At 45.2% G+C, this 18,189-nt stretch overlaps 1 protein-coding gene across 8 annotated transcripts in view; it reads right to left on the reverse strand.

Moving 5' to 3' along the window:
- Positions 1 to 2,344: 2,344 nt before the first annotated feature.
- The window catches only part of TTC7A (tetratricopeptide repeat domain 7A), a 179,686-nt gene continuing 163,841 nt past the window's right edge, over positions 2,345 to 18,189 (reverse strand). For all 8 annotated transcript variants that reach the window (XM_074863528.1, XM_074863527.1, XM_074863526.1 and 5 more), the window contains one exon: positions 2,345 to 8,079. In XM_074863528.1, coding sequence (XP_074719629.1) covers positions 7,858 to 8,079 — 222 coding nt within the window. In that variant the 3' untranslated portion in view covers positions 2,345 to 7,857. The remainder of the gene's footprint in view (positions 8,080 to 18,189) is intronic.

Below are 18,189 nucleotides of genomic sequence, written 5' to 3' on the forward strand. Positions count from 1 at the left end.
TCCAAGGCCAGACCTGGACCACTTGTACAGAGGTACCTGTACCTTTCTGTATCCTGTAGTTGCACCAACATGTGTCTATGGGCCACTCTGCTGATTTATGGAAGAAGTCATATATACGGCATTAATATAATGAGTGGAAACTTCCCTTAGCTCTTCCTCCAAGAAGAAACCTGAAAAAAAAGGGGTTGAAGTAGGACTGCACCATGCTGTGACTAGGGCACGGTAGTCATGGGTGGGAGGCAGACTGCAGGAAGGAACCAAACCCGAGTCATAATAATTCAACCAGTTCTGTGCAGAAAACTGCCCCTCTCTCAGCTCAGACTTGGTTTTCCAAATGGTGAAAAATGGGGATGAAATACCTCCCTAGCTACCCTTTGAAAAACACTTTCGTACCCTCCAAGGAGCTACAAGAACAGCATCATTATAACTGGGAAATGAATTGCTTGCTTGCTGGGTTTAGCAGCTTCCTGTTTTGGAAACCTGAGATACCATCTCAAATTTCTATTTGTTGTCAGCCTAGAAGAAGAGCCTCCAAGGCTGCAAAGCCTCTGCTGAGGCAGCGCTTCATTTGCTAATTGTCTCTGCTAGACAATGCCATTTACACTGAGCACAAAATCACCTCTAACCTCCACTGACCAGAAAATCGTTATATCCTTGAACTCCCATCCTTCTGAAACAGTACGTGGCATTGCAAACTCGGGCTGCGTATGTCAGATCCTCTCACAGAACAACAAAATACAGGAATGCTTATTGCTGATTAATTCACAAACATCCCAGTTTCCAGACCTAATTATCGTAAGCAACTGCATTATAAAAAAATGTCTGACTTGTCATACATAATGGAATGAATCTTCTGCTTCGAGGACCACCACGCTGTCCTTTGAGAGGCAACAAGAGCTGGCCACAGGACTGGCATCTGCTGTAAGCACGCTGTGGAAGGGGCTAAGGCCCGTGCTCTCAGGCTGGACTGTGGGCTCTGGCTATGGCACAGGGGAGAGGCAAAATTAAGGTTCAGAGAGGCCTGTAAGGCTTTTTTTCCTCCATAATTCAACATTTGCTTAACTTGGAGCACTGAGAAAAACTTTGGATCTTGCTCTTCAGTTGGTGGACCTGTGGGGATGTCTTTGGCTGTGAGATGTTGCTCTTTGTTTTGGAGACAACATAGCAGAGGAAACTGGCTTGACAGCCACAGCTCAGTTAAATGCTGTAGTGACTGCTAATGGCAACAGAATAAGACAGTGATACCTCAGTCTACTTTCTCTAACACCAGTCTTTAAAGATCAGTAGGTTATGTGTGTATTTTTCCTTTGTTTCAAAGACTGGTTCAGGCATATCTGACTGGGATGCGACATCTCCCAAGGGATGTGGTTAAACACAGACAAAGTCAACACTGCAGCTTTGGTGACTCCACAAAAACCTGACAGCCAGACTGTCATGGAAGTGAGTATCTGGGCAGCAGTGACACTTCTCATCTCTTCCCTTGCTGTTTATGGGACTGCTAAATATCTTGCCTTCACATGAGACAAGAATATACTGTAGGTATCCAAGTTGGTTTTACCCATTCTGCAGCAGAAAGACAGAAGCAGAGGTATGAATCAATTATTAAAAACTATATAAATATATATTAAATTATTTAAAATGATGAAATTATTCTTAATGACCTTTCAAAGAGTATCATGTCAAAATTACCACTGAAATATAACTCAGTTCTCTGCAAGGGAAGAAGTGATTCTGAATTAAGGGTGGAGAGTACCCAAATCATCTGGAGCTCCTCCAGCAAAAATGAAGGTCTAAAAGGTTTATTTCCTTCCCATTTAAACAGAAAGGGAATATTAAACATCTGTGTAATGAAGCAATGATAACAGGCAATGTACCAGCACTGGGATGGAAGCAAAGACTAGTGGTCTAGAGGGAGAAATTCTCCAGTTTTTGTTGGGGTTCAGTTCTATACCTCCAGTTGGGCTCCTGCTCAGAGGGGCTATGGCAGCCTTTTCCCACCTTCCATCCCTCACAGAAACCCCACACCACTGTTTCGCTTCCTCTCTGTAGTGTGGGAAAAGAGAGGGAAAAGTCAGAGATAGTATTTTGTTCGCTTTGATTTCCAGTTTTTAAGACTTTGTACTAACAGCTGAAAGACTTAATTCTGTTATTGCCACAGAGGAACCCCATTCTGCTTGAGTTATACTGAATACGAGTGTAGCCACACTTATGAAGAAATGCTCTTCAAATACCCTGTCCTTCATCTCACCTGAGCATGAAACTAAGGGGCTGGCTTTTTAAGATGGCCCTCTTGAAGCTTGCCCAAAAGATTAATGTGTAAATGCAAGGAATGCTCTGGAAGCTCTTGAATGGAGACATTTTATTTCCAAATAACCACAGGAGTAACTGTTTGTAGCACAAAGGTGATTAATAGCATTGTGGACAAAATACGGTGAGTCCCTAAACTTGATGGCATAGTATTTGCATATTACCTCGATGTTAGAGTTTCTCACACTACGTTTGTTTATTTTTACTGGAAGAAGCACAAGAAAAGCATGATGCTTGCTTAAATCTCCATGAATCCAAACATCTGAAGCTACATTACTCCTTTTTCCTGGCTGTGTTCCTCTCTGAAACCACTCTGCTTGCATGCTCACTCTCGTTTTTCCCATGAACTACAGGGTGTAGGCCAAAATACCCTTTGCAACTGGTAACTTGCTAGGCACACTAGGTTCCAGTTAATATAACAAATCTTTTTTTCATAATGCTTGAAGCATCTGTGGCATGAATATATTAAAAATCCTGAAATTGGCAGGAAATATGAGGAGCAATTTTTGTTTTTCACGGGGTCAATTTTATTAATCTGGTGAAAACATCTTACAATGGCAAAAAAAGTGAAGTTACATGGAAAACCTATTCCGACAACCGTGTTAACAGTATTCAAGTGGCGGGTAGGAGACGCTCATACATGTGAAAACTGAGCACCAGCTCGGGGAGGTTCTTACTTGTATAATGACAGGATGCTCTGCAACGGTGCGGTGTCATGTCCCTGTCAGTGGTTTTAGCTACGGACTGGCATGTGTTTCTCTGGGGAAACGAGCTGAATCTTTTAGCATCCACTTACTTGGGAACCTGCGTTGGTTTGCTGGGGCTGAAGGCACGAGCCAGTTCATTAAAGGCAAAGTCGAAGGAACCATCTCAGCAGCTGCTGGGTCAGTCGTTACCTCCCCTCCTGCCAACATCACCAAACTGACGGATGTTTCAGCTTCTCATTTCTAAGAAAATAACTCTTAATGTGACCATGCACTGATATCCTGCGGCACTGAACAACAACTTAACAGTAGGGAGACCGTCACCTGGAGCCAGGCTTAGGGAATGGTCAGAGGGTTGGTTAAACCAGCACAAGCGAGGGGGTGCTGGCAAACAAGACCATGTGGCTGGTGGCAGCAGCCACCTCACAGGTGAGAACCGGCACCAGGACAACGCTGATGGGCACCCAGACAGCATCGCGGTTGTCCCTTTGGGCATAAAGCAGCTCTCCTTAGCCAAATACATGACATGCTGGGGGAAGGAGAGACGTTTCAGCTACACATGCGCGTTGCATAATTGTCAAATATGCCCATAATACAATGCTGTCAGAGGCAATTATCGCTGCAGCGCGGTTGCTCTGGGAAGCCTTCCTCTCCCAGGCTGAATTGCAACTATCAAACCTCGGTTGGTTTGGCTGAAAAATGATCATGGCAGTGATATCTTTTCACTAAAAAGGATTGTTTCCCACTCTGCTGTCATTAAAATGAAATAGAAACTAACCAAACACAGTCTTCACCAAGATTGTCTGAAAATGGAATATTTTTTGGAAAAAAGAACTGTAATTCAAACTGCAGCAGTCAGTGCTGTGCCTACTTTGGTACCCAGCCAGTGAATTTTAAAGTAAACACCCTCCAGGACTGTTCTCCATTTGGATTTATTAGTCATTACTAAGAAAAGATAATTAGCACTTCTGAAGCATTGTGATAATCAGTAGCATGAACTGTTACCCATAGAAACGGACTGGCGTACTTCTGCAGTGCAAGAATATGGCAGCTCCGTTGTACTCCCTGTGCAGAATGAGGACACCAGTGGGCAGATCCTCAGCTGGAGGAAATGCTCGTAACTACCAACAACTCCCGTGGAGTTAATGAGAGACTACACGGGGTGAGGCAAGGAGGGGACTTGTTTCCTGGCCTGTTGGGCTTCTCCTTCTGTTATCCTGGAGGCAGAGTAATTTTTGTTACAATATAAAAACCTTCTTGTTGGTCAAAGGCAACAGCAAATACCGTTTACTGTGCAACAGAAAAAATAGAAGCTAATTATTTTTCTTTTGTATGCACCCTGCCAACACAAAGGAAAATAACCTTGTGGTGAAATGAGAGGAACCTGGGTGTGTATCTGGATCCTTTAGGCAACGCCTTTTTTCTCTTCCTCTTTCTAAACTAATGAGAAAACTCTGTTGGACTCAAAGTCAGTGCTAAAACCTGCAAAATTAGTATTTTGCTTATTGTTCCCCAAACTACCATTACTTATGATCATTTGCAATAGTCATACGAGGGATGGGATGTAAACCTTATGTTCTTAGCCTCAAACCCTGAGCATTGAACATGCCAGGCTCCCTGCTATACAACGAAGCATTACTTACTGAGCTCAGGGAAGCAAGTCTATTAGATTTATCAACGTTGCAAAGACTATAATACATAGGCTTGTCTGAAGTACTTGTCTTTGCTTTTCTGTACCTGGAAGTATGAACAAAATCCATGCTGAAGAACAGAGGTAGCATGTAAGTTTGGGAAGGCTGCTGTTTTGGTGAGCACTAATGACAAATGCAGCTAGAGGATTTACCCCCCAGATACTTGCAAGCCTGCAACAACCGCTCTCTTTCCTGCACTGTACACAGCATTTTGGGCCAATATAACACCCCTCCAGCCAACAGGTGCTTCATATCCTCTGGGGAGCATGTAGCAGGTCTTGGGATTGAGTCTAGTATGCATGTAAAGTACTTTGTCTGCAATTGTTGTCGGGGCTGTGCCATGCCGTGCTGGTAGAGGGTACCTTACCCATGTAATTCCTACTGATGCTGGTGGCATTTACTCGTGTACGTCTTCCTTGCCACACCTGGAGCAGAGGCTCTTAGGACTGCAATTCCAATGCCAGTAACACTCACTAATGCACACGACAAACATGGGACCACCCCAGCAACATCCGACTGGTTGATGCACTCAAACTATGCATCCACATTTGCACCTCTCCTAGGAAGATGACTGCTGTGGCAAGTCTGATTATCACCAAGATGAAGTTTGACTGGTGGCAAAAAATGTGATGGGCTGGTGGCTGTTTACAAGCAACGCATGCAGAAATAAATGAGTCTGTGAGTGTTTGCTTTTCAGCTGCTGCCGGGAAACAGGCACCCTCCTGCCAGGTCACAGACCGGCTATGTTACAGACCTCTTAAAGCAGTTCCTCAGCCGCAGAGGAGGTTGCATAGCTTGTACTCAAATAGCTGTCCGGCACACAGAGGTTGCTATGGCAGCGCTTTACAGATATACGTTGCACAAGCAAGCGGTGATGTCGGACCACACCGACTCTTTTTTTGTGTCTTACACAGAAGGCTTGCTCCCACCCTGAGAACTGTGGAGCAGAACAAATATTGGAATATAATATCTATCTATATATATCTACTTAAGTCTATTGTCAGATTGCATCTGACTGTGGAACTGGGTTTAAAACACCTGGGTAACAATTTACGTATTATATCAACAACGACATCTCTCTCCCTCCCCTTCCCCCTCTCCCACCTGCAGTGCAGCGCAAGCCGACTTCACGGCATCCTTCACAGCAAAATGGGTCTCTGCTGCGTCTTTTTGTCTTCATGAAACTCATTTAATTCTGGTACTTTAACACCTACTCCTTCCTCTGCTGCTGGTGCTATTGCAATGAGAAATGTGGCCGGGTAACACTGTCTCCTTGGAAACCTGCCTCTGGCCTAAAAAGCCGGGTTTTTGTGCCTGTGTGGCACTGGAAAGCCAGAGACCTCATGGGCTGAGCACCCTTCACAGCTGGGCTGCTTTCACTCCAGATCCCTTGGTGAACAGATGAATAAGCTGAGCTATTGCTCCAGCATGATTTAATGAGAAAAATTAAAAATATTGGCCTGGGAGTGCAACAGGCTGCTGAGCGAAACCTGAGGGCAATGTATGTGCCTCAGCGCGGGCGCCTCGAGGGGAGGCTGGGGCAGGAGCTCTGGTGTGGTCTGAGAGCAGCATGAGGGGCTCACCTCTCCATTAGTCTGCACGTTTCCAAATAATTGTAAACAACGCTGACTTCAAGCCTGCTGCCAGAGCCTCAGGCTCTTTAAGAAATAACCCCTCCTCGTTTATTGCCTGAGGATATTATTATTTCTGGAATGAACTAGTTGCGGATCACAATACTGGGCAGAATTATAGTACAAAGTGTGTTTTAGTGCAAACCTACTTATGAAATAGTCACAAATCTTCTTTGCACAGAAACAGGCACAGAGCCCCAACCTTTTCTGTAGCAAAGTGCCTGCAGCTCATTTCTGCATCATCTTCATCTTGGGACTGGTCTGGCTCTCGTGTGTCATGTGACAGCATGGCACAGCTCTGCCTCGCTGCCAAGGCCCAGGGGAGGCCAAGCTCAGCTAAGGAGCAGCTTAGCAGGGCGTGTGCCAGCCGTGTCCCCTGCCCCAGCCGTGCCAGCCACGAGGCGGCTGCGTGGATTAGGAACTCTTCACTCTCACATCTGATATGATACGCAAAATGATCCTGCTCTGCTGAGGGCTCAACTCCGTACCTCTAATGTGAAAATTCTACAGATAATCCAAAGATTTGGTTTTAAGAAAGAAGCAATTCATATATACACATACAGCCTTCAGTGTACTTTCCCTTAAAAGACTGCTGCCATCTTTTGTATCATAAAAAGATGGATATGAATATGTTTTGTGCCAGGAATGATAATGCAAGTAGAGCACAGAGTTCAGTCACTATATACTGGTAATCACTATATTCTTCACTAAAAGTGACGCAATGGTTTCTTTAATAAGAATGAAGCTCAGAATTTTTAAGTAGCTACTTCATGTAAGGCCTTTCAATAAATATGTAATTGGAGATACATATATGTTTTTAATACTAGTTCAACTGTGAACTGATTTGGTCTTTGGTCTTTCTGCTTTTGTGAATCATACTGCAATAGCAGCTTTTTAAAAAAAAGTATTTTTAATTTAAATTGCTCTAGGCAAGCGCCACACTAAATATAGTGAGCATATGCAGTATATAAGAGCAAGGCAGGAAAAAGGATTATCAAAATAGCTGAAATAATCTTGTAAACGGCATATACTGCATGTATATATGGTTTAATTGTCATTCCTATCCTGTCAGATCTGTGTGGAGATAGCCACATACTTAAGCACAACTTGGTCAAGTTAGTTGGCGCATTTAGTCCTGTTTAGAGCAGGTCTGGGCTTTAATTCAGGGCTTGGGAGTTTTATCTTTAATGAAATTTGAAAGGTGCAAGTGCTTTGAACTGCTGTACTCTAGCATAATCTTTCTACAGTCACCTTGAACCAACACTCTGAAATAAGCCTTGCTATTAACTTTAACAGGAGGTTAGTCAGGCACCTGTGAAGAAAAAGGCATTCTCTATTTCTGCCTGTTGCAAATTCTTCTACAGTTAGGCTTGTCTCAGCTAAGCATGTAGACCTGAGCCCCGCCCTGGAATTATCTTGCCCACTTCCAGGTTACAATGACACTTTTCTGTTGGGCTTTTTCTTTATTTGTTTGGTTTTGGTGTCTGTCCACGGAATGAACGTGCTTAGCTGCAGGGCAAAGCTTCAAAGCTCCCTGGGTATGACAGTGAACGGGATGACAGGACTGCTGGATTCAAGGTCCAGAGCGGTGAGGAAGCATTCGATGGCTGCTTCGTTTTTCCCCTGAGCTTGCAAGACCTCCCCAAGGCTGTTCCAGGCCCTGTGACTGGTTGTCTGGATCCGGATGGCATCTCTGAGGACTTTCTGGGCCAGGTCCCTCCGCCCAAGTCTGCTCAGCACCAGGCCCTGTCAACAAACAAGTGACGAGCAGTTAACAACAGCACAAAACAGAGGAAGAAATGGAGCACCCTGAGCTCCCAGCAAGCTGGGTAGACATATGAGTGCAGGCGCAGGAGTCCTATGGGGGGAACTCCACCTATTTCTGGAGAAGAGAAGCCATCAGCTGTTACGCTCTGCTTTTTTTGATTGTGATGTGTAATTTAAAAAAACAATTGTGAAAATAGTTTTTTTTAAGCAGAGACTGATCCAGCACTGCAAGCACTCCTACTGCATGTTACCGGAGAGCGTATACTGGTGCTACATAGCAGAAAGGCTACAGGCCCTTTAAAGCTTCCCTCTCTCCTTGAGTAGGTTACACTGGCTTCTGATCCCCAGGAAATTATAGACAGGTTCAGTTACACCCAGGATCTAAATTAACTCTTGCACATCTGGAACATCCAGCTGAGGCTGAGGTAAAGTCTTTCAGATCCTATATCCTGACCATACAGAAAGATCCTTCTTCTTAACAAATGGGGCTAGAGGGACACAGCCCCCTTCCAGCCTTCTAGGGGCAGGCTGTATGTAACAGCATGGGGCCCTCTGTCCTCCTGCACGCCAATGTAGATCCTAAAGCAGTGTGGGGGAGGAGAAGGATGGAGGAACCTTGTTTAAAAAGCTGTCCTTAGGGTAAGAAAAGACACAAGTGGGTGTAACCATCTGGAAGGAACAGGAGGGGGAGGATGAAAGAAGTGGTAGGAAGAACATGTTTTCCTATAGGGCTTGCATGGATGCGTCTGAACCCACAAAGCATCTAATGAGCCAGGCTCCCTTTTAATTATACAGCAGTCAACCACAAGGAGCCCAGATGGTCACGTGGGCTTTGCAGGCCACAACACATTAGTGGCATTTTTCTGCTTCCTCCTGAAGGTGCACAGACCAGGATGAACCTCCCACTAGTTTCATCCAGGTGTGGCCTGTGGAAGAAGCAGCCAACATTTTCCTGTCACCTGCCAAGCTCTGCATGGCCTCTGCCTGCACTCACCCGCGGAAATATTGGAAAGTGAGATGACTGCCTGACTTCATGCTTTGCCTGGGACTAAAAGTAGTATGTGGATGAATATATATAGAGAAAAGCATCACCTTCACCTTTAATGTGTCTAATTGCCTGTAGTTGATATGAAGACATAAGAAACCTGAAATCTCTTGCAACTAGAACCCAAGTAAATTTCTGATGAAAGAATGGTGATGCTTTTGGAAGCAGTGAAGATTTTCCCTTTGCCTTGTTTTGTTTGCTTTTCCAAAAGTGCCATTAGTCGTAGGATGCATCAGCATGACTAAGACCCTATAGTCAGTGATAGTACTAGTACCTACAGAAACATATTGCTTTGGCTGAGAGAAAAATTAAGAAACACCCATTTAATCAAGTATCGGCACTACTGTGAAAAGTTTCAGTGCCCCTTTCTTGCCCATAACCTTGACCTGAATAATCGACTCAGTATCAGATCTGATTATTTAGAGATGCAGTGGGGATGTTTTTTCTTTAGGTTTCTCTCTCTGTTGGAAAATGCCGAGGCAACAGGGCATAATCTTACCGTCCCCTTGCAAGCAGGCACAGGTGGCACAGAGGTACCCCGATGGGAGAGGCTGGTTCCTCTGGAGGTAGCTGCCTGGAGACGACCGCAGGCACGTAATGACAGACTGGAAGGAATTTGTGCAATTATAATTTGAGTCACCCGCTTGGCAGGGATAATGAGGCATAGAAAGGGCAAGTAGTGTGGCCATAGCAAATCTGCTGCTAAGCCAAGAATAGATGGGAGCTATCTCACTCAAGTTTGTCCTCAACCACAAAACCACTCTTCCTAAAAACTCTTCCTGTTGCGCTGACCGAGCAGAGCTGACTGTGCTCTCTGGTGGCTGGGGACCCATTGCTGTCCTCACCCTGACACTAAGCGGCATCAAGCCTCTCGATGCTCCTGGAGGGCTGCTGGCCCCAGAGGCACAGGGGCCAGCGAGCCCGTGCAGCTGCTGCCTGTCACCCCTCTCCAACGAGGAGGGGAATTCGCTCCCCGGCTGACATCTCGCGCCTCTCAACAATGCTGCAGTGAAATCCACCTCATCGTAAACTGCTCGTGCAGCACAGCTCCCTTGTCTGCCCCAGCACCCGTGCTGGTCAAGGACCAGAGGCCGGCGTCACTTCTCAGTGCAGAGCTGCTGCATTTATTGTGACTGTGCTTGAGGTCCTTGCAGTGGGTTTGCAGCACTGGGAGGAGGCTGTACACAAACCCCAGGTACTGTGTTCACCTGGGGGAGATGCTGAAGCTGATGCCCGCCACTAAGTGCAGCACACATGAACATTTGCTCGTCGGGATTCAGTGCTTTCAAGCATGCCAGTTTAGTGAAAAAACATCTGTGAACCCTCAGAAAGGGTGATCTCAGGCTCTCCAAAGCCAGGGGAAAGCCTCTTGTTGATGCTGCAGTATACTGCATGAGTGAAAAAACTGCTCTATGGTTTTGGGAAGAAACACAGGAGGAAATATTTGCTAAAGGAGGTAAAGATTTCCCCCCCTCCTCCTTGCTTACATGCACAACTGTTAGATCCTAAGGCTGCCCAGGTCCACGGCCCTTCCCAGGAGTGCCCACCATCCTGCTTCCCTCTTGTTCTGACCTTGTCCCCTTCTTGCCCATGTGCCTGGATTTCCATGTGGTGTGGGCAAGAGGTGCTGGGCTTCAGGCCTCAGCCCAAGTGGAGGTCGGGGTATGGCCAACCTGCTGTCCAACCCAGGCCCCGCCAATTTCCCAAACCCCAGCACAGAGACCTGCTCCTTCGCCCAGAGTGAGCTGCGACAGATGGTGTCAGCCCTTCCAGTGAGGCTTAACTGAACCGGCAGAAATATGCTGCTGGATGTTTAAAGGACAGGTTGAACATCATTAATTCTGCGTGCAGGAGAGTTTCTTGCTTTGGGTTTCCTATCTCCCCTCCTCCCCACCCTGCCCCTTGCAAACCACAAGCGTTTTCTGAGAGCTGGAGGCGGCACAATCCCCAAGCCTCACAAAGACGCAGCACTGAGCACTTCAGTTTTTTGTTTCCCTGAGGTATTTGCACTTGAGAGCTTCTCCTTGCTACTGAATTTCTTATTTCCCCATGGAGTCTGGCTTGCTATAAACAATGCCTGCATGTTGTTGCTATGTAGGTCCAGCTGGAATCTGCCTACAGTGCAAAAGAAAAAAAATATATATAAATTCAGAAAGCCACCCACTGACAGGCAATTTGCATTTTTATCTGGAAGATTTTTTTTTTAAAAAAAAGATTTTTCTAATGAAAGTTCAGTTCCTGAGTTTCTATGGAAACTCATCTGCTTGGTGTGCATGCATAATTTCATAAAGTCAGATCTCAGGAAGATGAGCAATTAGTATAAATGCAAGCAGGAATGTGATTAAGGGTTTCATCCTCTTATTCCTGAAGATGGAGGGTGGGGCTGGGTTTTGTTGTCTTTCCTTGGTTCGTATTTGTGCTTTTGCCAAACTAATGCAGAAACCGGTGTACAAGGTAGCCTCACTCCTCTGCCACCTCCTGGCTATCACTGGCACTTGTGGTTTTGCCCAGATATTTTCCTCCCAAAGATGGTGAGTACGTCCAAGTATGGTCTCCTCTGTCAGTGTTGTTGGTACCGAGTCAGGCCCTAAGGAGCAATGAGGACAGGCTTCTTTTTAAACTCAAGCACATTATAAATAGTAAAAAACCCCAAACCGAACCAAAAGGTGCGTGGGAATCATTTTGCTTTCCAGCTCCTGTGGGCAGCATGTCACTAGGGCTCACACCAGGCCTGTCCTGGCAATATGCAGGCATTTCATGTGCTGCTCCCATTAATATAGCTGTACAGTGCATGGATGCTAACTCACTCACTCAAGGAAGTCTGAGAGTAACTCACGCAGATTAATTTAATTTTCTTCTTTAGGTCTGAAGACGTACTTCAGATCTTGTAAACAGAGGCAGAGTAATGAAGGTTGTGTTTTCAAGCCAGACTGTAGAAGACGGCACTGAGCACTGGAAGAAATTCGTTCGAGGTGAAGGGCTGTGGCACAGCAAAGCTGGGACAGTCTAGTGGTGCATGAAGGCAGAGGGGAGATAGTGAATTCAGTTTGCTGATTTAGGGTGCCTCATGCTGGCAGCTGGACTCCTGAATTTATTGTTTTTAATTTCAGGGGACAGGGGATGCATATGAGAAGCTTTTTCAAAGGTATTTTTGAACTTGCTCGCATGCAAAATGAACAAAACCAAAACCACTTCTACAGTGACACTGGGTTGGACTCCCTTGCCTTTAGTGATGTGATACTTAGTAATTGATACTTGAGTGAGGCTATTTTTGTTTCAGAATAGGAGAACCATATTTCAATTTAAGTTAGATGAGCAAAAAAGTGACTTGTTTTCAATTTCCACTAATAAAGTGAGCGTAAATCCCACTTGAAGTCCCACTTCAGAGGCTGAGAAATTTCTGATCTGTGCCTTTATTTCCTTAAAGTTTGACAAAACCTCCTTAACAGTTGTTAGCTCATAAAATTCCCAGAAAAAAGTGCAGAAAAGATATTATGGAAGACTACGAAATAAGCCTCATGTACAAGCTGGAGTTTATTTTTAGTAATGGAAGTCAAAACTTCCTTTGCAAATGTTTAGTTCAAACACCTGATGAGCTGCAGGGAACTATCCTGAGTCTTGGCATCCTTGTCTCCTTTCACTAGGGTGGTACGGATTTACTTGTCCTTTCCTTTGAGGCTTGCGTTGGAAAGAGAAGTCCAAAAAACCATTTTATTTAATTCCTGGAAGATTGTTTTGTGATTTGTTTGCATGGTCATCTAATTCTTGGGAGAATCTTTCTAGGTGGACTATATCAATAATTTACAAATTTATTTTAATAATTACTTTAAATGCAAGTTCTCTCTTTCTTTTCATGCGACTCACATTCCAAAGTGAAATTGTCTCTGATGCTTTTCTCAACTGAGCAGAGCATTTTCGCCCATTATTGTCTATAACCCTAAGAAGTTTCCAGAATAAATTAGACTTTGCTGTTGAGCTTCTGCTAGTGTATTATTTAATTAATTTCAAGGTAAATGGGGTATCCTTACTGTCTACTCCAATGTATAATACGGACGTGTCACTAGTGGTTAGTAGGAGGGTAATCAGCAGCTGGCAAGATCAGGGCATGCTGCAGAAAAGTGCTCGTTCAAAACTGTGCTTATTCAGCAGAACCCTACAAAAAAGCCTTTCAAGATGCATTTGGCACTTGGTGATAACAGTCTCATGTAACAGAAAAATCCGCACTGCTACAGGGCAACATACGCTTCTGTAATTATTTAGCAATCAGAGTAAGTTGTAAGCAAAATCTGTTGCATAAACCATGAAATATCTGAGAGTCATTTTGGAAAATGGCAAAGATTAACCCTGGAAGTTCTAGGTCTCCTAAAATAAAGACAGACATGTAACTAGCCAATTGCTCTGTGATTCTTTCCCCCTACATTCCTGACCTTTGCATTTCTGAGGAGCCAGGATTTTTTTTAAGCTGTAAACAGTGAAGTGAGTTTTGTTGTGCTGTCACTTAGCCATGCAGCGGCTGGCAGTGTGTGGGGTAGCTAATCATCCATTTTGCTGATTCAGACCAGGTTGTGGCGAACCTGAGCTATACATCTGAGCTTTGTTCTCTGAAAATACACTGTAGGAATACATGGAGCACTCAGGATCTGCTCGCCAAACACACTGAATTAAAAATGGTATCTTAATTTGCTGCCCTAACAAAGGGTGACTGGGATCCACTTCTGGAGGAAAGCTAGTCCTTCAGTGTTTCTGCTGCCTCTTTTGTTGAGAGCAGCTTTTCCTTCTCTTCCTTCCCCCTCTCCATCTCCTCTGCTGAAGCTGCTGCATCCCCTGTCAGTCGGTGACGCTGAACTGCTGCATTTGATAACGCAGAGGAGGGGAAGGACAGGGGAGGAGAGGGAAGGCAGGCAGGGCTGCCGCAAAATGCAGCATGCGGAAAGGAAAAACGAAGGAACAGTACTGGAGGGGGGGAACTGGCAAGTGCTGGGAAAAGCAAAAACCCAAGTTTGCATCATGATCTGGTAGCACTTGTGCACTGCCTGTGGGTTTCAACTCAGTAGGTTCAACCCAGAGGTTTCAGCTCTGGTACTGCAGGCACCAAAGGCAGCCTAGCAGCAGATCGCTGCTTAAACTTCACTGCAGCATCTTCGTGTGCTAGAGATCAGATGAGGGAAGAGAAGAAATGAGACTGCAAGGAGGTATCAGGAGAGACAGGCCAGCTGAGCATGAAGACAGAGACGTCTTAAGCCCACCACAGACCTGGGCACAGAGATATGCTTTCCAACCATACCCAGGTAGCTTTGGCAGGGAGAGAAAAACAAGCAAAAGAAAGAAAAGCTCGAAAGTGGTGAAGACCCAATGAGAGGAACGTCCTCTTCCTTAGCTTGCCGATGTGTTTTTCAAGGCAGCGTATAATTGCAAGGCACCATCTTGCCCCGACCCCCCCACGAGGCCAAGGCAAGCCCCCCGCCCCACAGAAGGGAAGCACTGTGCCATGCTGCACTGCCCGCTGCCCAGGCTTGCTGTCTCTATTTGAGTTCATCAAACGTTAGCAGGGATGTTTGTACTGTGTTTGAAGCTTAAATGTGATAAAACATTTATTGACATAAAAAGCAAACCCTAAGGCAGCATTTCAAACCAGGAGGCTCTGATCTCTTCATAGGGAGGCTCATACAAGCCTAGGGAGAATGAAGAGTTTTTCTGCCTTGTTGAATTGTCGTCACTTAAGCTTCATTCAAAGCAGAATTGTTTGCTGCATGCTGAATATTCTCTTGATAGCTCTTGCTTTGCTGAGACCTACCTGGAGATGAAGCAGCAAGCAAGGAAACCGACAAGGATGCCTCGACCACATGTTTGAGTCTAACTAAATGCAGTATTTGTTTCGCACGCTCTTTTCCTAGGGAAGGCAAGATTTCTCCCAGCCCTGATCTTAGCAGTTGTCATAGTAATGTTGCAGTAGAGCGCACAGTAGCTTCAACTAGGACTCAAGCTCATGCTGTTGTCTGTAAAAAAATGCACTAAGAGAAGGTCCCAAACTAATAATAAATAGTATTTAGAATACATAGTTCATAATTTAAGGTCCCAATTCTGTTATGCACTGAACCTGCTTCTCTGACAGAAAGCCTTGTTGAATTAGTGAGATTCAGCTTAGATATATACAAGTATCTCAGAATACGTGCAGAATCAAGACTGATCAGCATCAGCAATGACAGACAGAAAAGGCATGCAACATACATGCAGGATGCTGAAGAGGGGCAGCTAACCTGCTGGCTAAAGCACCTGACTAGAAAGGGGTTGCTGTGCTTCATTGGCTGCTAATGCATTTTGCATTGAATAATCTGCCATTACTCAGGAACAATCCAGAGAGCAGGGACAGGGTCAAGGGACAAGCTTTGGGAAACAGAACTCCTGGGTTTAAGTGTTCTCAGGCTGAGGAGGGTTGAGAACTTGCCTCTCGTTCTGCCGCCCAGGCAGCTTTCTGCCTCTGTTTTGATAGTAAGCAGGTGCCTATATTCTGTTGTACATAACAAGATGTTGCTGCATATAGCTGGGAAATGTCTAGGCTTAAGGCTTGGACACCCAATTAATCTGAGTGCCTACAGCGTGCTGTGGCTGATGAACAGGGAATTTTTGTCTGCTTAGGTTTCCTCTAGTGCCAATGCTGGATCTTTCCCCAATTTTTAATGCACTGCTTTGCAACAAAGGAGGGGCTGATGTGCACATTTCCCATGCATGTTTTCTTCTCCTCTCTGTACACAATAAATCTTGTCTGAATGTATGAGTCATGAACAGGTGATAACAGACAGCTTCAGCTCTGCCGAGGGTCTCTGTAAACCTCAGTCCCACAGAACTAATTGCCAGAGCAAGCGTTGCATTTACTATGTCTCTGAGGAAGGGTGTAGTGCAGTGAAGACATGGCTGACAGAAGCACACAGCATGCCAATGTAGATTACAGCAGATGTCTTCTGAAAGGAGAGCTGAGATATTTAAAAAATCTTAATTTGCTTAGTTTTGCACTACTGGCAGTCTCTGGGATAGCATGTTATTAATGACATCCTTCACACAACTACAGCGGGAGCCTCAGAGTGCAATACCACAGCTGAAGGCTAAGCTAGCTGTGCTGCTGGGAGACACAGACTGAGCTGGGCAGGAATGCACTGCTGTGGTCCAGTCAGTGCTCTGGCCTCTGCCCCGGTGCCTCTGATCCCACAAGGAGCATGTTTCCTTACAGAATCACCTAGGCTGGAAAAGACCTTGAAGATCATCTAGTCCAACTATTAACCTCACACTGACTGTTCTCAACTACACCATATCCCTCAGCGCTATGTCGACCCGATTCTTAAAACACCTCCAGGGATGGGGACTCCACCACTGCCCTGGGCAGCCCATTCCAATGCCTAACAACCCTGTTCTGTAAAGAAATACTTCCTAATATCCAGTCTAAACCTTCCCTGGCACAACTTGAGGCCATTCCCTCTGTCCTGTCGACTGTTACTTGGTTAAAGAGACTCAGCCCCACCTCTGTAGAGGAGGATGAGGTCTCCCCTCAGCCTCCTCTTCTCCAGACTAAACAACCCCAGTTCCCTCAGCCGCTCCTCATACGACATGTGCTCCAGACCCTTCACCAGCTTCGTTGCCCTTCGTTGGACACGCTCGAGTAATTCAATATAGTCAACATAAAATCTCCTATAAATCATGAACCTCCATGCACAAAGAGATTTTGCTGAATTACAGATAGTATTTTCTGTTATATGCTCAAAAGAGAATGAAGAAACTCATTGAGAAGATAAATAATTTAAGACTTTTGATAAATACTGCACATAACATCAGTGTAAATGGAAGCTTCAGCGACACTGGAGAGCTGTGATGTTTCATGTTTCCCATTTGTTTGGCTAGAAGGGACTTCTGCTTCCTTCTCCTGACTGTGGCCAGCTCAGTGTATCAGGTCTGCTTGCTAAAAACCTGGAAGTCTTGCTAGTTCCCATCCCCCTGTTTGTGCAGCTGTGTCTTAAGTACCAGGAGGCAACGTATTCTGTTATTGTGCTACACGCTATTTTATATACTATATTACTATAGTCTACCACTCTGTCCTGTCTTTGGTGTGATAACAGGCAGCCTAAATAGCACAGAATTTAAACTAATTATAACCGTTTTCCTTGACTGAAAAACTGTGTTTGAAGGTTGAAGTATAAAGGGGATAGTCATTCCACCCCGTCTCCCTTCTGACAGTTCCCCAAGCACTTTCTGAAATACCATTTATGAGTTCTGCTGTAGACCAACTTGACTATTACAATTTCTAGGCTTTAACTCAATCTCAGACCAAAGCACAGCATGAGGACAATACTGATTAGTAGAGATGCAGTGGTGTCTCGAGGGCTGTGGATGGGAAACTGCAACTAAAGCTAGCAATCTTCTGGAAGATCCAGCTGGAGCTCAGTGGAGAGGCACCTGCTGCAGGGAGAGATCAGGCCAAGGACAATGTTTTAGGCCTGGATGCAAGTTTTATTCTCCAGAGATGACTGAACCACCCCACGAACTCGGGGGGTTAAGAAATGTATCAGGTTCTTCTCTTGTAAGGTGTTACACACACTTTAGAGAAGGGATCAGAGAAGAGCTGGGGAGTTTTGTCTTTCAGGAATTTATTTTGGTTTCTAAAGTTACGTAAACAGAGCCTGAATAATGTGGTAATGAGCACCTCAGGGACATTGAGAATAACTTACCACAACAGAGGAACGCAAGTGCTTGGCACAGATAAACAGGAGCTACAGATTCCCTGGAAACCAGGATAATCCACCTCTGAGAAGCAGAGCACCAGCCCTCTGGCTAATGGACTGAAATCTCTGCGCTGCCAGTGGATCAGATTTGCTCTTTCCAAGGACCCCAGACACCCCAGCGGGTCCGATCTCTCACTGATGAGGGAAATGCGCAGTTCCCCCAGGAGAGGAAATGGCCACTCATAGGATCTAAGTGATGGCTTTGGTGCCAGAGAATCACTTATCGCCTTGTTTGTGATGGCTCCACTGTCTCCCCTGGATGGAGGAAGGAAGCCT

This window comes from Strix uralensis, chromosome 3 (assembly GCF_047716275.1).
Source record: "Strix uralensis isolate ZFMK-TIS-50842 chromosome 3, bStrUra1, whole genome shotgun sequence".
In the NCBI taxonomy this organism is placed as follows: domain Eukaryota; kingdom Metazoa; phylum Chordata; class Aves; order Strigiformes; family Strigidae; genus Strix; species Strix uralensis.